Here is a 21,453-nt window from a genome sequence, read left to right as displayed (position 1 = left end):
ACACTTACAGTTTTCTTCCCTTAAAAAGGTTACTTATGTTGTTCACAATCCTGTATTTTCTTTTGCTTTCAAGATATAACCGTTTGTTTTCCTTTAGAATAACAACTCTCTGGATCACAAAATCAAGCCAAGCTTCAGCAGTTCTGCTCGTCTGCCGTAGACACACACTGATCACTGGGTTATAGAGCAAAAATATTGACAAACTCTTAACAAAGACAGTAAGAACAAGTTACATCTCACACACTCAAAAGATCTGCCAAAAAAATCAACTATTAAAACATTGTTTCACTTTGACACAAGTTTACATTAATGCTTGTCACTTCTCTCCAGGAATTTCAAGATTTGCCAGCCTTTGGTGTTAATAGTTTGGAGGACTGAAAGAAGCACTGGGGTTTGTACCAAATCTATCCTCCTCTCAGCCCACTGCTCCCTTACCAGGTAAGGGCTGCCCTTTGGTGATGGCCCATCTGCAAGCCCTCCTGCAGTGACACAAGCCAACCTCCTTCTCTTGCAGATGAAGGTGTGGCAGTGAGAAAGGTCTTAGAGAGGAGAGGAAAACAGAAAAGGGAAGGAATTGGTTTGAGGAAGACACACGCATAATAGATAATGAGGAGGAATTCATAGTAGTCTTTAAAACAAGGGGATGCAAGGAGGAAAGCAAATTTTTGTTTTAAAGAAGCCCTAAGACTCTGTCTTAAAACATAACTTGAAATTCTGCTTCAACTACCCCAAAAACCAGTACAGGAGAACTGAAATAGTTTTCTCATGGACTGCTAAGAAGCAGCAAGAGTAGAAAGGATTTCCTGGTTCTTTATTCTGACACCCACTGTGAATTCTGGGAATCTGTTTCATCTCTCTGCATCCATTAATTAGCAACTGAGGCAGGGTAGGCTGAAGCATCCAAGCTGGATTTTCTGCAGTAGACAAACATGAAAACATGGAACAGAAAAAGGAGGTTACAAAGGAAAAAATTACACCGATCAGCACTTCAAAAAAAATTTTTTAGGACGAAGAATTAACTCCCAAACACAGATGACTGCCCTACAGCATGAATGAATTCTACTGTTGGTAGTGACAGAAGTACAAACAGTGAAGATTTACTTAAATTAATTCACTTTGTGATTACAAAAAAAAAAAAAAGCCCCATAATTTTCCTCTACAAATTAATTTCCTTAGGATTTATACCTACTGAAATAATGACGTAGCAACACTGGAGTGATGGACACCTTGCAACATTTTCCTAGCTGTAAGATGACATGTTGTACCTTGCAGCTTTTTTCTTCACACATGAAACAAGCGTCTTCACAGGCAGCCATTACTTGCACTAAACTAAGTTCATCAGGTAAAAAATAAACGCGGCACAGAAGTTACCTTCCTAGCTGCCAACACACAAGGATACATAAACCAATGAAATACTTAAAACACAGCACACTGTATTACACATGTAATTCGGTTTTCATTTCAAGTTTATTAAAACTTTAGCAGTACAAATGATCCAGGTTTTAGATTATCAAAAGACCAAACTGAAGTCCACATCTTAAAAAAAGGCGTTCCCCAAAATGTCTCTAAAACTTTGAGACAATGGAAACATTAAGTCCACAAACTCATCCATGCCTGTCGTCATCTGTTCCAGGACTTGTTTCATGATCAGACTTTTTATCTTTACTAGGGGCATGATCTCTTTCCTGACTCTTTGATTTTTGGTTTATTTCTTTTTCTGCTGAGGATCTGGTCTTTTCCTTTTCTTTACTGCTGCGTGAATATGATTTTTTCGATTCTCTCTCTTTGCTACTTGTTCTCTTTTTTGAGTCTGGACTTTTATCCTGATCTCTACTAGACTTCTTCTCTTTATTGGATTCAGGACTGCTACTTTCACGGCTTTTTGAACGCCTCTTCCTTTGGCTTTCAGTATCATTCCTCTTATATGAGCTTCTACTTTCTCTATTTGAATACCTCTCTCTGTTTCTGCTTTGACTCTCCTCCCTCTCTGAGCTCCTTGATTCTCTCCTCCTCCTATTTTCTCTTCCTCTGTATTTATCTGGTGTACCTCTCCTTTCTCTGCTTCTTGATCTTCCTCTTCTTCTTGTTTCTCTATCTCTATTCCTCGAATAGTCTTTACTTCTACTGCGATCTCTGTCTCTGCTTCTCGATCTTCCTCTCCTGCCCCTATCTCGGCTTTTGCTTCGATCCCTTGTCCTGCTGCTGGAACTATGTTTGCCTCTAGCGTGGTCACGCTCTTTGCTTCTTGATTTACGTTTCTCCCTGTCCTTACTCTTCCTATGGTCTTGTTCATTGCTTCTCGAGCCTGCCCTTTTACTTCTCTCCTTGCTCCTGCTTCTTTCTTTATCTCTCCCTCTAGAATCATAGCGCTTTTCTTTTTCTCTGCCCTTCTCATGGTCTCTCTCTTTGCTTCTTGATCTGACTCTTTTTTCATCATGCCTACTGTGCTTAGAGTCTCTTTCTTTACTTTTTGATTTCTCTCGGCTTTTACTATGGCTTCGAGATTTAGCTCTTCTCTTGGCCTTGCTTTTGTTATGCTTGTCATCTTTTTCTGAATTCCTTCTTGTCTCCCTGTCTTTACTGCTGGATTTGTGATCTTTTTTCTTCTCCTTTTCCCCTCTTCTGCTTGGGCTTTCAGAAACTTGTCTGTGGTCTGATATTTTTCTCTCTTTTCCTCTTCCTGGGCTTTTTTGATTATCTTTCTTGTTTTCATTTACTTCACTCCTTGGAGAGAGAAAGATACAATTTTAATATTTTGAATCCCCTCCACTCTGAAAAAATAAGTCAGAAGTGAGACAGCTTCATAAATGAAACTTAAATCACAGTAGGTCACCTAGATTAGTAACTATATATTTACAGTGGCATGATTAAAATCAGACACAGTTAAGTAATGGGATAACCAAGTCAGCACCCTGGTTTTTTTGGAAGTAACTATAATTGAGTATCTAAGACAACAGGTATTACTTTTAATATATAAGAAAAATTTCAATGCATATACTCCGGAAAGAAGTAATCTTACTTGTCCCCTTTTATCCATCTTTCTCCACTAGACACTCGCATTCTTTGAGCTCTTTGCATTTCTTGCCTCCAATGTGGAGGAGTTTCACTGCGTCGAAATCGATCTCTTGACCTGGATCTGGAAGGGGTCCGGTAACGCTTGAAGGGAAAAAAGAAAAAACTAGGTTTAGGGTTGAATTTCCCTTGCTGTGACAGCCAAGCGAAATTTTTATCCCTGGTGGTTGATTCTACATAGCACTCAACATGATACTTCACATGTATATACCAAGTTTACATTGACAAGTTAACTTACTGACAAAAAAAAATAAACTCTGACATTCAGCTAAAGCGGGATCTGATCAAAATAAAGCAGGTGTGATCAAGTAACTATTTTTAAGGTAACTTTGATTTCAGGATTTTTTTTGTACTCTGCTGAGAGGTCTTCTCCTGTTACTTTTAATTAGCACAAATGCAACTTACTTTTCTAACAACGAAAATTCTTCTTAGCGTTGACAAGCAACAAGAAAACAATACTTCACACTTTTCTTTAAGGTTTTTTACTAAAAGTTTGAGGGAGAGAGACTTCTGTTACTAAAAACATCTGCGACAAGCAGCACATAGCGTACGGCTTCACAAAATCAGAAGAACCAATCTGAGAGCTTCCCCTGCCAAGAAAGGGAGAAGTCCTGGTTTTGGTGTTCACTAGAACCCTTTTTGAGCTAACTTCATTCACTAACTCACAGTAACACAAAGAAAGCATTTTTTGTCTTCTCCCCCCTTCTCCATCAAATAAACTCATTATACAAACAGGAAATTAATTTAATTTTCCTTGTCTTCCTTAAAACCTCATTCCCCAAATCAATTATGATGCACCATAAATCTGGCCTTTTTTTGGTTTTTTTGTTTGTTTGTTTGTTGGGGTTTTTTTGTTTTTAAATTAACCATCCTAATGAAAATGGTTAGTAACACCAGCAGTAAGACTGTGCTATCACCTTAATTATTTTGGAGAACAAATTATAAGTATTTACCCTTGGTCCTCTTCCTTTTATTTTCCTTCCAGATCTGGTCACTAGCAGCCTCCTCTGGTACGTTGACTGTGAATTCGACAGATTACTAAAAATAATTTTTAAAAAGTGATATTGGTTATAACATCAAAGAAAGAAGGAAAGACAAAATAAAACCAATTTTAAAACCTCTTCAGAAATGAAACTAAATAAAAACATACATTTAATTTTATTTTTTATTGTCAGTACAGACAGTAACAACCACACAGTAAAAACTTCTGATTTTGTGACCATAAAATATTTTACAAGATTTTCAGGTTTTTCCATTTTTGAAAGAAGAATAAATTATAGATTCATATTGGGCAGTTACAATAAATTCTAAACGAAATTGCACTGTGTTCTACTTTCTTTTTCTTGAATCAGTCATTTTAAATTTTTCACTCACTAAAAGCATTTTCAAAAACTAAGCCTTTGTTCTAGGACAAAGACAACAGTTACCAAGAAACTGAAAAATCCATTTTTCATCCAGCAGCACTCACAACATGGAACTGTTTAATAGGGAAAGGCCTCACTTAACAACAGAGTCCTAAAACAGTAACGTGACCATACCACTGTCAGCGTGTAGTCAGACTCAAACCAGATAGAGTACCTTTCTCTTTCCTTCTCTCTGCTTTTCCTCTCTTTTTCTTTCTCATCTACTTTAGGAGGACTTTTCCTCATCAGGAACCGGTTTTCAGGTACAGGAGGAATTTCTTCAGGACGGACAGTAGATAAAGGCTGTGCTTCAGGGTTTTCATCTTCGGTTTCACTAGATGAGCTTTATTTTTGTATAAAAAATATTTATACTTACAGTGAGGTACTTGGATGAGGAAAGACCTTTCAAGCTACTTAAGTAATTCAGAAATTCTCTTAGTTCAACACATGATACCACAAGAAACTCAGGAAACAGCTATTTCAGAAGTAACTTTTTCCCCCCCCTATGACGCCTTTGCAAAATGTACAACTGCAGTAGATTTCTGACCAGCATTTTTTATCTGTAAATTCCAATGGTGCAACACTGAACATACATTTACTATTTAGATACAGCTTTTTTTTTTTTTTAAATTATTTCTATCAGAGGAGTCAAATTCAGATTTTACACTATCATATATATTGCTACAAACTATTGTAATTCCAAAGAGTTGGTTTTAACAAACTTGTGTGAAATGGGTTTAGTCCCACAGAAAGAATGCTTAGGCAGCATTGCCCTAAGTGAACATTTCTTACATTTTGCTGCTAGCTTAGAAAAAACGTGACTTGCACTGACCCAACTAGTATCTCACATTGAGCTATAAGCAAAACTATTAGAAGTAACATTTTCAGAAGCAAGAGTACCTTCTGAGTTTTATTATCTTCCAGTAAAACTGCAAGATTTCTGGCATATTGGACAGAAATAACATTAAGCATGTTAATTTCTTAATGTTTTGTTTAGTTTTGCTTTTACTCCTGTATACTACATTCTCATGAATTCCACTGCATATAACTTAAGTTGAATTGCACAGTTAATTTCAGGCAACAAGCTACCACCACCCCTTTCAAACCAAGCACTCCGGCAACTTTTCAAGCCAAATATACCTAAGTCTTAGTCCATTCCTTCACTCCTTTACAAGCCGCAGCACACATGTGCACAGGGACACTGTCCTTTGCCATCATATCAGAAAAATTTAAGCTTGTATATAGAAACTGATTGTCTCCCAGATTTCAAAATACCTATTTTAGTAGTTACAGAATACTACTTTGTAGTTGTAGGACAAGGAAATGGTACTGTATGGTGTACACATAACAAAACATATCTCAAAACTGACCTTTTCTTGCTTTTCTTTCTCTTTTTCTTTTCCTTCTTATGTTTCTTGGAATTTTTCTTGTGTTTCTTTTTTCGCTTTTTAGATTTCTCTTCCGAAGCACTCTCAGAATCCGATGATGAATCAGAAGATGATTCTGAATCACTTGAACTTTCCGAGTCACTGGATGAGGAAGACGACTTATGTCTTTTCTTTTCTTCTTTCTTGGCTTTAAGTGAAAATAACAAAGACACATTTACTATCAAACACTTCTAAATAAACCTCAGATAGATCAACTTATGTAGTACCTGTTTGAGCTTCTTATAACTGTGTCATGAGATTACTTCAACAAAACACTTAAGAACAAATCGGAACTTTGGAGAAAACACTGTTTCTCCAAAGTACAATAACGAATATATATATATAGAAATATCTAAGAGATTTCCAAAACTTTGTATTTACAAAGCTCTAAAATATTAAATTTATACTGTCAAAAACCTGTAGAACTGCAAGTTTTCAGACGATGTTTCATAAAACATATGCTACATGTGAAGAATTACTTAAAAATTAGTTAGAAAGTGTTTATTAAAAAAAAAAATTCTTTGGCTTCAGATTTAACCTGACTTCATATAAAATAGAACACAGACTAAACTGATTACTCATTGATTTTAGCTCAACCTTCCTGCTAAGTAAAACCATGCTCAGAGAACAGTCCTAATCCTCCAGTTCATTGTGTGTTGTTTGGTTTTTTATTTTGTTTTGTTTGTTTGGGATTTTTTTTGTTTTTAACAGAAAGATACAAATAACTTTCTAACCACCCAGTATGAAAAGGGACCCTGCTAAAGAGCAGACTAGTCCTTAATTACGCATTTCACTATTTCTTGTGTGGTGGTAGGAGCTACATATCAGCCCTTACTGGCAATCTGATATTAGTCTGACAGGAAATAACCCAAGAACAAACACACCTTTTTATGTCCTTTAATTGATCTGAGGCCTATTTGAACTATTAAAAGTGATGTAAGTATTATTTCAGAGTCACACTAATTTGAAAAAAACCCAAACCAAACAATAAAAAATGTACTATAAAAATTTCACAAAAGAAAGTCTAGGCTTCTGAGTTATGACGCTTCAGGTAAACCAGTTAAATGGTATGAATACTCTTCAAACATATTATGAAATTCCTATCAGGTTATTGTCCAGAAAATGAAAAGCTCTACCTAGAAAATCAGGAAGAGCACACTGTGTGTCTTTGGATGGCTCTAGATGACTTCTCTAGCATCAAAAATTATTTTACTTTGCCATGGCAAATTGCAAAGGTAGTCCGTCATTCACTACACAACATACTACAGCCACAGACAGAAGAAACAGAACCTCTGCCACTAAACAGAAGGAAAACATACCAAAAATAAATACTGATGTTCAAACTGCCTGTTTCCTCACCACGGCAAACAATCCATATTTTAGGTGAACACCTGTTAAGACCTTAGAATGGGCTTTAGATCACAGGCAGAAATTAATTTTTAAATTGCACATGAATCCTAGCTGAAAGTATTAGCCAATTTTGCAAAGCTTTTAATATCTTGCTCTATCCAAAGAATTCATGGTTTAGAGAGATATTATCTGACCTACATCAACATACAAGCAGTTTAAACATAACCTCCCATCCCCTGCTCTTCTTCTGCACAAAACAGTCAAGGGAAAACATTAGCTGCCAAAGCCAGGATTATGACTGCTCAGCCTGTCCTCTTAGTATTACCTTTTGCTCTGTATATCATTATTGAATGTAAAACAGTGAAATCTCAAATATATGTAGTTGTCACATTTTACTGCTGTTGATCCATCTTCTCATGTACCATGTCTTGCTCAGAACACCTTCTGGCTGTACACTGCCATGTGTTGATGTTCTAGATTTATCAACAGCCTTCAGTACTGTTCCAGTGTCTTCATGAAAATATCCATAATAAGGCAGTATTGTTCTTTATCTTCAGCAAAGCATTAGCTGCTGGCATTACAGCATCTGTGTAAGCCAACACCTCTTTTGTAGCAATCCAGCATCCTACTCTGTCAGGGCTCCCATTCAGAATGCAGTGATATATACATAGTGGTGAAAGATTCCCTCTTCATAGTCAAGCAGAACATTTGCTTCCAAAAGAACTGGCCGAGATCAAACAAGATCTGGATGACAGCACACTTGCTGGGGCTTAATTCAGGTAACAGAGCAGATGACACATGGTGCAGAAAAATCTCAGCAGAAACAACTAATTGTGGCATCTTGGCCTCTCTTTTTGCGGTCATACTCTTTATGGATACTATTTTTTTTTTCCTTCTGACATTACTGAATCCCCACACAGGAACAGTGGGTAAAACTTACTCCCATTGCAGTAAATTGCATTAATTTTTCAGATTAGCATCACAGACACAAGTAATTCCTGTATGACTTCTAAAGTGACTTTTTTCATGGTGTTTTCTATGTGTTTACTCACAGTCCTCATTTGATACAGAATAACAAAAGCCTGACAACCAACTAAAACACATTTTCTGTACTTCCTGTTTATTCCTGGGTGTAGTATAAACTAGCACGTTGTCGTACCCATTTAGGACAGCCTGCTGACTGAAATCAGCTGGTTCTCAACAGATGTTTTTAGGGCTTCTTGCAAAATGCTTCCAAAATACAGGTCTCACTTTTTTTCACTTCTCTTGTTGGTCCAGACCAAGACAGCAGGTATCTTCTCTCAAACTTTTGCTCAATGTCATTATTAAAGCACTGTGTTTAATAAAAAGTCTCTGTAATATTTTAGATCAGTTTTAGATGGTATAAATACATATACATTAACTGGCTGTAAAAAGTATGTATTTATAAAAGAAAACTTAACAGTTTCCAAAGTAATTTCAATCAAAGGAGCCTGGTGTCATTTAGGCCTGGTGACACCCAGGCGAAAACAGGAATCTCACTTGAGCTCTGAATACCAAAAACACAAAAAGTAATAAAAAAAGTTAACTAATTTCTAAGTCCCAAGACACTTTCAAATACTTCTTATCTATTCAACGCTTTAGCTTTTGGTCCATCCAAAAAAACGCTATATTGCGCTGTACTGTTTCCTACATGCCTTCAGGCAAAACATGTCTCCAAGCTCAATTTCATAAATGTCTGAATAAGGCATCTATAAATGCAGTTATTTCCTGTATTTTCTCCCTCCTGCATGTGTTTTAAGTGTGTCAAAAAACATCTGTAACAGTTTTAACTGCATTCTTGTATGAAGTTTAGGTATGTTATAGTTATTACTTCAATATAAGTAATGGATAGAAATGGAGGCGAGTTAGGGAGCAACTACCTCGACAAACACAATGTGATTTTTAACATGCAGCAAATGGCAGATGTAGTTGGGAAATCATGTGATGGAGTGAAACGATGAGGGGAAGAGAAAAAAAACCAAAACAAAAAAAGACATCAAACCAACCAACCATGTAGAGAACCATGTACACAGCAAAGACAGGATATCTGGCAAGAGGTTTTGGATATACTGTCTGGTGACACCTAACTCTCTGTCCAGCAGCAAACGCTATTTTGAACACTGAATCAATTGGTGCCAGCCAATTACAGATAACAACAACAAATGAAACCAACCCTGCAGCATTAAGGTCAGCAAGACAGAAACAGGCTTCTATTTACAGTCCAACTGCTCCAGTTCATTACCTTCTAGATCAGGTTTCAACTTATGACCACATCTGAAATAGAAGTATCACTTCCTACTCCATTCACTGTGACCTATAGTATTTGCCAGACTTCATGAACTCCCATGATCATGCTGCACGGCACAGCCAGGCACCCTCAGCTTGTTATGGACTGTAGCAAGTCTTAGGTCAGTCCCATGGTTTCAGGCTCCTAGACTTGAAATGAAGAAATAATCTGGATAGAAAGCAGTCGGGTTCAAGCACTAACGTCAGAACAGATGATCTCATCTTGTAAATTCACAGCAGTGACACTCAAATGATTAATTGATACCAAGTCCAATAACCTGTGTTGGACTCCAGCAGTCTCCAAAAAGACAGTGCCTTTACTTCAGGACATTTAGACAGATACTTTCCCCAATAATTTTTTCCAGTGTTTAATCACCCTGCTGTTCAGAGTATCAGGTCTTTTTTACTAGTTTGAATGCGTCTTGCTTCAATTATTTGCCATGGGTTCTTATTATGTCTCTCCCTGCTTGATTAAGGATCCACTGTTTTTATACAATGAAAATTATACACAGCAATCCAGTCCTCAGACATATGCATCAGGGAAAGCTGCCATACTTGACTTTTGCTGATCAGATGACATTGTTACTGTGAGGAGTCCTGTATCACAGATGTTTTTGTGGAGAAACAACCTACCAACCAACTGTAAAACAGCAGAGGGAAAGAAGAAGAAAAAAAAGGGGGGAGAAAAAAATAGTCTGGAAAAGAAAAGTTTGAAGCAACTATTCATAGCAAACAGCTTGTGGAAAGGGGGCTGACAACGATGCGTAACAAGCTTGCAGAAGAAATTAGTACTCTAGGGACTGAACGGGTAAGGAAAGAGGAAAAGGAGGAGACACAAATCACAAGTCCAGGTAAGACGTGACTTAACAGAATCACCACTTTCTGAGACTGCTCTTATTCCATAGCTATTTCGTGTCTCCTAAATGTGTAACTTTGTACTCTGCATCACTGCTTGATTATTTGTACTTACAGTTTTTTTAACAGAAATCATACTGATAGAATGACCTAATTACAATGTTGCTCTTTGATGAATTATGAAGGCAGCCATAATCTGCCTTAATTGCAGAAGGCACACTTTTATGAGCACCGATTCTACAGGGACATCTATAACATCAATGAAGATCCCAAATCAAGCCTACCACTGTTGTGTGCAGAATCCCCTAGAAATAAACTTTTCATGAGAAACCTTTGTTAGAGGCTCGTGTTAAAAACTGCCCAAAGCACATAGCTGTTTCATTTTTTGGTTGGTTTTGAATCAGGATGTCAGTGTCTTACATTCTTGAAAATCTATCTATATCCCAGATAACACCTTTGATTAACCAAAGTCATGATCTCAAACAACACAGCCACCCTTGTTTGACTAGATCTCCTTTTCCAAAACTTTGTCAATTGGTATCAAACTCCCATTTGCCTTTAAAAAAACTAAATTATTGTATTATGTCACTTGAATTATACTAGTTTAGCTAGTCCACAATGATCTTTCTGAATACCGGCATAATACTTAACTTTCTTCTTCCCCTCCCCAGCTTTCAGGATTTTCCCTAGAACGTTAAAATTTTCTAAAAATAATACCACTTGGCCAGAAAGACTCTTCTTTTATAATTTAGCTCCTCTTGTTCATTTTCACTAGCTCCTCCAACTTTAAGGAATAAACAGAAAAGAAAAAAAATCCAAAGGAAAAGATGACAAACATCCCACTTTTCTAGGTGATCATCCTCTCAAAGCTTCTGATCTAGACCTCTGCAATATTGTAATTGTGATCGCTGCATCATTCAGTTCACATAGTGTCCAGTAAGTTAGTTCAGTCATCATCCACTCACGCCTAAATAAATCCAATTCTTCTACACAAAGAGACAGATTTGCTTCCTTCATAAAGCACTTCATCTGGATATTCACCATGATAACCCAAAAATCTGATAATCTTTCTTCAACTTTAACCTAAGAGGAAAACGTTCATACCAAACACGTAACTTCTGCAGTGATTCCTTCTGCTACTGCCATCCTGGCTTCCCTCCTGAACCCAAGAAGAATCAGTTCTATTTTCATTCCATAAAGACTTTTCCAATTCCTTCCTTTGTGTTGCCTACCAGACAAGCTCGTGCAATAAATATTTTAGTTTAAGCCTCCCTTCCTATCATCATGTACCCTCCCACTGAATTCGCCATTGTAATTTCCTCACTGGCAACCTCATCGCTTTGTCTCAACCGCAAATTCCTAGAAGCCGTGTCTTCTGGTAACTGCCTCTCATTTCAAAGCATCAGTTCCCTTTTGCGTCCCACAGTAAAGTGCTACAAACAGTTCCACTGTTAGGTGACTTGCTGTTGATCATCTTCCATGACACTGCTCACCTCCCAGAAACTGGCTGTCCTATCTGGATTCCCTGGCCTCTTCCATATATTGACAGGTCCAAGGGCCTCTCCTGCTCCACTTCTCAGCTTTGGACTGCAGCTTGGCAAATCTCCTTCTGCTGATGTGATGACAAACTGTTCCTCCCTGTCTCCACTGCCTCAGGTCAGCATAGCTCATCAAACAATTCCAGCCATACTATCATCTCTCACAGTAGTGGTGGATTTCCCATTGCAGGTCCCACAGATGGCCTTTCCCTTTCAATGGCAGGATCATGGTCCGTCAGGCAGCACCTTCATCAGGCTGGCTCTGCATTAGTGCCTATTAAGGGCCTACATCTCCCTGCACTCAGCTCTGCCCTCACCTTGCCCAATCGTGGTGCCTAAGGTCTCTTGTTCTGCAAACACTCCTGCTGCCCACCACTATCTACTACTGTGCCTTATATCAGGTGAGTGGGCTACCCATTGCCCTGGCACCAATCTCCCTCCGTGGCACAGCAGACCAGCTACAGGAAGCAGTCTCCAGGACCCCACCAGTACTGAGGCAAAGAGATACAAGGACACAGACAAATGGATAGGACCAGTCAGTCAGATCTTTCCAGAAGCCTGTTCTCTTTTAGGAGATGTTAAAGGAAAAAAACATTTTGCATTTATTTTATTGACTCTTTTGATGGCTAGTATTTTAAAGCCCTGCCTAATGGCTTTAAGTCATCAGACTGCTCAGTGCCAAAATTTTCATTTAGTCATTCAATTTCAAGTGTTCTAGACTGGACTAAAAAAAGTGTGGCAAACCAAGGCAGATATATATACTGAGAAAGTATGTCACCCGCTAGCTTCACCTGTTCTGTACTTATTTTATTTTCTAATCTACGTCGCCTGTGCATTTTCTAACAGATACCACGCTCCCAAGTACTGTCCAGAAATACAAAATTATGTCCTAACACACAGGGTGACTTATGAGTGAATCTAAGAATTTCTAGAACCTTTGAGAAGTCAGCTGCCATAAGCATAACTTTGCTTGGAATTCTGATGTATTGAAGACATCACTTCAGACTCCAAAGTCATGCTGCTAGACATCACAACAGGCGAACACAGAACTGCATCAAAAAGGAGTTGAAAAACTAAGAAGCTCAAATTTGAATGCCTGTGTTTTCCTTAGTACAAAGAAACAATTATCCTTGTCTTGTGCTTCAATATCCTTGGTGCAACCCTTCACAGTATGTGTTAGCAGAAGTTGCCACAAATGAAAATGCATGATGATCCCTATCGTAGCTCCTACCAAACATGCATCCTGGGTTTCCTCTAATGAGATTCTCCAGAGCCACAGCAACATCTTAGATTGAGCCTTATTTTGTAAGACAAGCAGAATCCAATCTCTTCAGCTCTGGGAATCACAGAGCAGAGCACCCCTTCCAGAAAGAAAGGCAGGTTCTGTCATGTTCTTGTTGAAGAATATACTTCACAGTAACTTAAAAAGGATAACTGCTAAAGGGCAATTCCAAGCTTTTCTACTCATAAGTGCCTGTTCTGAAGATTTACCTGAAAGAATCATGAAGTAAGTTCAATACCTGCAAAGAAAGCAGCTGTTATCAAATAAAGTCAGACTTCCATCAATCTTCTTAACATAGCACCCTACTTTCTACGGGACAAGTGCTTGCCAGCTTTGTAGTAAAACATAGCTAGTGTAAGGGAATCCAAGACAGGAAAAGCTTTGAAGAAAGCATATATAATCTTTCTTTAATGTCTTATGAATCAACACCTTTTAAGTTTTTTAGAAGACAAACAGTACTGCAATGTTATTTACCTTTTCACCAATTGCCCCTCTGTCCATCATGAGTAAGTTTTAAAATATTTTTATAAGCAACCAACAGGGAAGAAAGTGAAAAAAATTACCTCATAGTCTGCATCTATGAAAATGTGCAGTTCAACTTTACCTTTGGATTTTGGAATTAACTCTCCACAACTCAGTATGCGTACTTCAGCATAGGGTTTACTAGATGCATCGGTTTTCTGGTTTTCTATTTCTCGCACAACTTCCTGACCTGAGATGACTTGTCCAAAAACAACATGATGTCTGAAGAATTTAAACAAAAGTAAGAATTCTTAGTACTTAATCTTCTCAAGATACTTCCCAAACAAACATAAAGAGATAAGAGACACTCACCCATCTAAGTGAGGTGTAGGTTTAGTTGTTCTGTTGTTTCCAGATTTTAATTTAAAGAAAAAAACAAAGTCAGTATTAGTGGAAAGCAGTCAGCATCTGAAGCACGTCATATACATATATGAAGGTGAAAGTTCTTTTGCCTGAACTAATAAAATTGAACAAAACTAATATATATTATTCTAAGTTTGTGCAGTTAGAAGTATTTAATGTTTTATTCATTAAACTACTGTCCTGGTTCGAAGTAAAACTGAACCAGTTTTCTGTTCAGTAATTGTACTTTTCAGTTGAGCCTCTTCTACCCTTTAGCATCCAGCCCAGTACCAGTAACAGCTCCTCCTGGTGCCCGAATCACGACAACTACCTATTCAATCCATTACTTTGATAATCACATTTTACTGGACAAACAAAAGTACTCATAAATTTTTAGACAGCATCCTCATATATGATACAGTAAGTATTCTATTTATTAAATTATATAACTACTATCAGGAACAGATATAAAAATTAAGGCAACTGTCTTAGAGCAGGAAAACTGCAAATAGCCTTCTATACATTAGAAAATAATCAGAAATCGAAGGAAGAAAAAAACACCTATATGTACAGATTATTTCACAGAAAAGTAGAAATGATTTTGTCTCAGCTTTCCTCTACATCAGCATTACTAAGGCATATGGATGTCAGCCACGGCAAAAATAAAAAACGGGGATAATTATAGTAATGATCAGTCAAAAATCCCTAAATAAGGGTCTAATGGTAAGTGGCATCCACAACCCAACATGTTAATTAAGATCATGGAACATAGGTAAGTATTGTATTTCAATGAAGTTCTCTGTAGACAAATTAGATTAAAGAAAACTCTACTGCAATGGATTTTAAGAATTTAAGTTTTAACTGCAAATGAGACTACATTAGCAAGTTATTTTGTGACAAAAAAACCCCAACCCTCTACTACTTTTGAGATGCCCCAGAGCTGTTTTGCTTCCTCCCAGACAACACTTACTAGAAGATAGTACTAAGAGTCTAGCAAGGAACTAGCAGGTTTGCTGTATTGCCCAAGTTAAAACAGAGCTACTGAAAAACATCAAAAGCTCTTCTGCGCAGGCAATAAGCACTAAACACAAAAGTGATAAAAATAGTTAGGCTGCCTAAACAGCTGTCATGGTTTGGGCTGGGCCGGGCAGCGCCTTAGGAAAATGTCTACTTCTATGCAACTTTGTGAAAAAACATCAACTTTGGGTCTGCACAGGAGCTAGTCTTCAATATCTAAAAGGATTATTTTTACAGCTTATGAATAGCAAACAGCACACCCATTCCAGGAGAGCACAATACTTACATAAAGAACTGCGAACCATTTGTATCCTTCCCTCGGTTGGCCATTGAGAGGAGAAATTCTTTGTTGTGCTTGACAGCAAAGCTTTCATCTAAACAAAGTGTTTTCAATTACTTCAAATATACCTCATGTGCTTAGGTAAATGCTATAATCTAAATAAACTCATCCTTATTAAATAAATATGCTAATCACTTCAATAAAAAGTTGTATTAAAAATAGATTCAAGAAAATAACTACTTTTTCAATATATTATTCCTTCCATTCTACATAATGCAATTTAGCAAGGACAAATATGAATTAGTGGTTTATAGCCTGAGAAAAGACTAACAAATTGATTATTGTTGTTCAAGAGATTTGCTTCCTACCACCATGAGCAGAGACCTCATCATTTTAAGTTGTTGCTCTAAGTTGTTCTGCACATACTGATCATTGCCTCTTTGGAGCAGGAGTTCTTTAGCTGCGCAATAACTATTACGAAACTTCTCATTTTCAGGCAGTTTTGCTCTTTTACTGTTTTTTAAAACACACGGATATCCAGTTTGATAGCAATCCCAAACAACTTCTGTTTGTCTGTCAGACACACAAATGAACTTATCAAGCTGAACATTATGAAAATAATTTTAACTTGAATAAATCCTACTTCTGATGAGCAAATCATTGTAACAGTTGAAACTAAATCCCAATGAAACTGAAGTGTAATCACTATTCTTCATTTAAGACATCTATAAGAAATTATCCTCTCTCATTCCTTTCCCGAAACAGCATAGAGGCTGCTGAGGACCCAAACTCTTCAGACAGAGGAAATTTGCTCAATATTGTTTAGATACAGATGGCAGGAGCAAGCATTAACAAAGAAAAACATGCTATACGTAAGGTTGTGGTTTCACATCACACAGTGTCACCTGCAGTGAAAGGGACAGTCCCACTCCCTCTCCAGTCACCTGTACAATTGCTATCTGGCATAGCATCAAGTGTCAGTCTAGTCCTATGGTGACTTGGTTAAGGGATCCACAAAAGCAAAAACTCCCATGAATTCCATTTCATACTGTGGTTGAGCTGAACAGCCAACTTAAAACTACCAGAAGGCGGGTGGAGGTTTTGCTCCTTCTTCCATCCCCCCCAACCATACATTTCCTCAAACCCAGCTACTCATCTGTGTTGGTCTGGATGCTTGCCAAAGTATTGAACTGGGTCCACTCACTAAATGGAAATACATTTTTTTACTGCAACAATATTTGGGCATTTTGGCAACCTGAATCAGCTGAAAGTTTCATCTGAATGCGAGTCAGTGCAAAGTAAGACCTCATCCCTCTTTTGCAGTTGCAAACCATTGAGTCAACTCAAGGTCTGATATAAAAATGCAGCCTGACCCTACTAAGATAGAGAATAATTCTTTTGATTGCTTGCTGCAAGCTCAGACAAGAACAATAATGTTAAAAGAAAAGCGGCAGGGAGGAGAGAGGAGCATAACCACTCCTACTGCTGGCAGCTAGCCATCACATGGGCTTAGGTGTAATACAAAAAGCTGCTCCAAGCAGCACTGAGATGGCTCCGCTACATTTTGGACAAACAGGCTGAGGAACATTGGAGTGCAGAAGAGGTGCTGCTTCTGCAACACTGACTGAAAAATAACCAGGACTGTGAGAGAACTGATGGCCCCCTTATGATTAATTCATTTTGGGTTCAGGAAAGCAGGAATTTATGCTTTCTTTTAAATAAACATTTGCAAGGAAACTCGACTCCATCATGCCTTCTTTTCACTGGAAGAAACGACAATACCCAACTTTTAGCTAGCTGCTCAAGCCAAAAGTGTATGTATACAAACAGTTATAAAAATCAAAATCCAAACAGAAATATACAAAGGAGTTTGGTTTTAATTTTTCATTAGTTTAAAATGCTCATGTCTGTTGTGGTTTAACCCTAGCTGGTGGGAGGGGGGAGAAAATTGGAAGAGTAAAAGTGAGAAAACTCATGGGTTGAGATAAAGATAGCTTAATAGGTACAGCAAAAGCTGCCTGCACAAGCAAAGCAAAACAAGGAATTCATTCACTGTTTCCCATCAACAGGCAGGTGTTCAGCCATCTCCATAAAAGCAGGGCTCCAACACACGTACCCGTTACTTGGGAAGACAAACACTCTAACTCTGAGTGTGTCCTCCCCTCCTTCTTCTCCCCCCAGCTTTATATGCTGAGCACAACATCATAATGGCAGGGAATCATCCTTTTGTCAGCTGGGGTGAGCTGTGTCCCCTCCCAATGTCTTTTGCGCCCCCAGTCCACTTGCTGGACTTGTGCGCCCATAGAAGGCCTTTCCTCTGTGTAAGCGTTGCTCAGCAATAACAAAAACATCTCTACATTATCAACACTGTTTTCAGCACAAATCCAAAACATAGCCCCGTACCAGCTACTCTGATGGAAATTAGCTATCTTAAAAATAAAATAAAATAACAAACTGGACAGTCAAAGGCCTCTAAGACCAGATAAAATCTTAGCAAAAACAACGGAGTTCAGCTTTATGGAACAGAGACTATGGAATATAAAGGTGATTGCTTACAGTAACACCAAAATAGAGCAGACTGATAAAATTCTTACCTTCAAAAAAGCCACCATAAATGGATTCTCCTCCCCTGCCATTTCCTTGAAAGATGAAACGTCACAGTTACAACTTAACATGACTTTTAATCATTACTGTATGTGGAAGGTGCTTCATAATATCAAATACTGATCCAACTGCATTCAAGTTACTGACATTATTCTTCAAGATATACAAAGAAGATCAAGATGCATCTTTGTAGTTTCAAAGCAAAATTGGAAAACAAGAGAGTATTCTCCCATGCCTTCTCCCTTTTTTCTTTATTTCTCAGCTGCAGATAGGATATTTTACCCTCACATTTAAACCTTGCAATGGAAGGTACCCAGTACTCTGAATACTGAGTTCATGGAGCAAAGTGTCTGTGTGCGCACACACATGTACAATATATATTAATATATAAGTTTACATGTTAAGGTCCTTACACAGAAAATAGGGAAAAAAGCAGTTGAATCACAGAATAATTAATATAAGGAAGTGATGGTACATAGAACTCCTGCTACATTCTATCACATCAGCATTAAAGTTTTCTTCCAAGATTCACATCCTACCTTCGCTGAAGTCACCTCCTTGGATCATAAAATCTTTCACAACCCTGTGAAACAGACAACTTTTGTAATGCAATGGCTTTTGGGTGGATTTTCCTGTACCCTTTTCACCTAAAGGAGAAGGAGGAACAAAACCCAAAATTACTCTCTGCACCTGTAGAATGTCCACTACAAAAAAGTGCTACATAAGCTCTTAATCAAAATCATCTGCTAAACTCTGAAAAATTAGCTTGTGAGGTACACACATACCTGCAATACCAAGCAGAAACTAGCATTTAAGAAAGCAGAGCAGAAACTACCTTCCATCTCTACAGTTATACCTGAAGATCTCCTTACTGACTTCAGCATACAACTCTGGTCTCTTCCATGCAGATTGACCGAAATTAAACAGCCAGTTTAGGTTTAAGATCACTGGCATTGCTCAGAAGCATGCACGAACCAGATCTTCAGTTACAACACGGCAAGGTTAAGGCACCATAAAAAACTCCTAACAAAGAGACAGGGGGAAGGAGAAGGAATCTTGTTCCCCCCCGCCTCCTGCTTACAACTGCCATCTTCCTCCCTTAAATCAGTTCTGGTGCTGAAGACCCGTAAGCATGCTCTGCTTCAGCTACAACACTATCTACTCTCCCTCCTCCCCTCAAATAATAAGGTCTCTGCTAAGTTAGCAAGATGAACGGCTCATTGTGGGCTCTGTAAATGGCAGAGGCAACCTCAAGGTAACAATAATCAGTGGGAGTATGTTGGAAGGAGAAGGATCTCTTCCTCTCAGTGCTGGCAAACCTTGAGACTGTATTCCTATAACCTTATTCTGAGTTACTATGTCGGCAGCCTTTGTCAAGGGCAGTTGCCTCTGAACTTACCTGTAATAGATTGGTGCCTCCATATGTATCTGAATAGCTAGAAAAAACACTTTTGATAAATGCAAAGCTGTATCTGTTTCACTAACTTGGGATATGCCTAATATAGGTATGCCAGGAAAACACAGAGCTGTTGAACCCTATTTTAATAAGAGAGCACATACTTTTCAAAACTGCCTGAAAAAAAATAATGAGTAAGGAAAACAAAATCAAAATTTGAATTAATTTGCTGATAATACCATAAACACTCTGCCTGTATATTTTCCTCACTATTCTTAAAGCAGCAAAATAGTTCAGCATCTGAATTTGCATGTCGGCAACTAAGTATGAACTCAGTAGTGCTCATTCCTGACCTGAAATACTGTTGAAAAAGTTCAAGTCAAAAATTTAAAGCAGTGGCCGGGAATAACATATTTGTGCAATAAAAACAACTTTTGATCAGCTGATAGCGGATCAAGAATGCCATGGTCACATGATAATATACTCACAGCCACTAAAAAGAATCACCTAAAGGTTCAAATTTGTTACCAAATTTTGATAATCTGATTTTGTGCCAGTAAATCTAATGCCAGATCAGGTAATACATACATTCCTGCAGATGCCATGAATGGTGCACTAAATGTTCTAGCTAACTTGACATGAATGTAATTATGCACCCACACTTGATCCAGATCGTATTAATACTGCTAAGTGATTCAGCATTAACAGCTATGGAGCCTTGACCTGAAAATCAACAGAGCTGGAAGGAAAGGAAGAAGAAAATGCCAAATACAGAAAGCATGTATTGCTATTTATGTATTCACAATTTTATTCTAGTGCTAATAATTTAAAGTTTTGCTAAACTGTCAGTATTTTCAACAAAAGCATGCAGTCCACAAGACAACAACTCTGTTTGGAAATGCTTCCAGGAGAGAAACTTCTCAGTATCTTGTTCAAGAAATAATCTGAATTTCAATAGAAGTGGAAGTCACCAGTCTTCGTCAACAAAGAAAAATAAAAATTAATACCCCCCCCCCCAAACCCAATGAATTCTAGCAATACCTTTCAAATACCTCAAAGTATTGTAAGACTGAAAAGTAAGTTTGCATGGTTGACCTCTTATGGCTACATTTCAAGACTGGATGATGTTATATAATGTGAACAGTAATATCTATGCTACTAACAGGAAATCAGCTTACTGTGTCCGCATTTAAAGTTAATTAGCATATACTCCCTGCGACATACTAAACCAGAGCTACAACTGCTTTGATTCTACATCAGATCTACATTAGAAATCAGCTAAATCTCTACAGATACCAAGAACCAACTTTTTACATACTTACTTTTACATGTAAGAAAGTGTCAGGAAAAATAACATCGACATCAAACTAGCTAACATGGCATTACATTTAAAATTACAAATAAAATTAAAAATCATAAATAAAAATGTAAAATCCACAAACCTGTGCAAAGGCAGCGAAAATTCTCACATGTTTTTGGACACACATCTGAAAACAGTTCAAAGACCACTCTTCCAGCTAGAAAAAAAGCACCATATTTATTAGGAAGTTAACTAGTATTTGTATTATTCTTCTATATCTTATATGAATATCATGTTACTGAATGGGTATTTTAATTTTCTTACCAGGTACATTGTTGATGGCTATGTCAAAAAAGCAACGAGGTCTCTGGACCTTTACTCCCATGGCTTCAAAAGTTTAAATACTGTAAGTAATAAAAATAAAATTTAGTTTTTCCTTCTGTGTAGTGAACCTACAATTAAGTCAACATTGAAGAAAACAGAAACAGCTGAAAAGCAAACCTTCAAAACCTTAAAAAAACCTTCTCCCCTTCTTTGGAGATTTTCAAGACCCGCCTGGATGCAGTCCTGAGTAACATGCTCTAGCTCTAGGCAATCCTGCTTCAGCAGGGGAGTTGGACTAGATGATCTCTATGGTCCCTTCCAACTCTAAAAATTTAGTGAAATTCAATGAAAATAACAGCAAACAAAAGTATTTCTGAAGGTTCAGCAAACGCCAAGTATTTTAGGTAACTTTCATGTTTTGTAGACACGAATGA

The 21,453-nt window shown here is 37.6% G+C and overlaps 1 protein-coding gene across 1 annotated transcript; it reads right to left on the bottom strand.

The window, feature by feature from the left end:
• Positions 1-1,448: 1,448 nt before the first annotated feature.
• Positions 1,449-21,113, bottom strand: PPIG (peptidylprolyl isomerase G (cyclophilin G)). The gene is made up of 12 exons (XM_014954173.1): positions 21,020-21,113; positions 20,838-20,912; positions 18,539-18,646; positions 17,990-18,034; positions 15,402-15,489; positions 14,069-14,098; positions 13,839-13,978; positions 5,846-6,050; positions 4,651-4,818; positions 4,026-4,110; positions 3,020-3,156; positions 1,449-2,724 (listed from the first exon to the last, which is right to left on the bottom strand). The coding sequence occupies exons 1-12, from the start codon at positions 21,078-21,080 to the stop codon at positions 1,605-1,607; spliced, it is 2,262 nt and encodes a 753-aa protein (XP_014809659.1). The 5' UTR covers positions 21,081-21,113; the 3' UTR covers positions 1,449-1,604.
• Positions 21,114-21,453: the final 340 nt, after the last annotated feature.

The sequence above is a fragment of the Calidris pugnax genome, unplaced genomic scaffold (assembly GCF_001431845.1).
Source record: "Calidris pugnax isolate Ruff unplaced genomic scaffold, ASM143184v1 scaffold103, whole genome shotgun sequence".
In the NCBI taxonomy this organism is placed as follows: domain Eukaryota; kingdom Metazoa; phylum Chordata; class Aves; order Charadriiformes; family Scolopacidae; genus Calidris; species Calidris pugnax.
This window is presented reverse-complemented; position numbering and strand designations above follow the sequence as displayed.

Excerpts from the sequence above, each read along its gene's own strand:
- PPIG (XM_014954173.1), bottom strand. The coding sequence starts at position 21,080 with ATGGGAGTAAAGGTCCAGAGACCTCGTTGCTTTTTTGACATAGCCATC. Across the intron at positions 14,099-15,401 it reads AATGGTTCGCAGTTCTTTAT|AACAACTAAACCTACACCTC; the intron begins GTAAGTATTGTG and ends TGGAAACAACAG. Across the intron at positions 3,157-4,025 it reads TAAAAGGAAGAGGACCAAGG|CGTTACCGGACCCCTTCCAG; the intron begins GTAAATACTTAT and ends TTTCCCTTCAAG.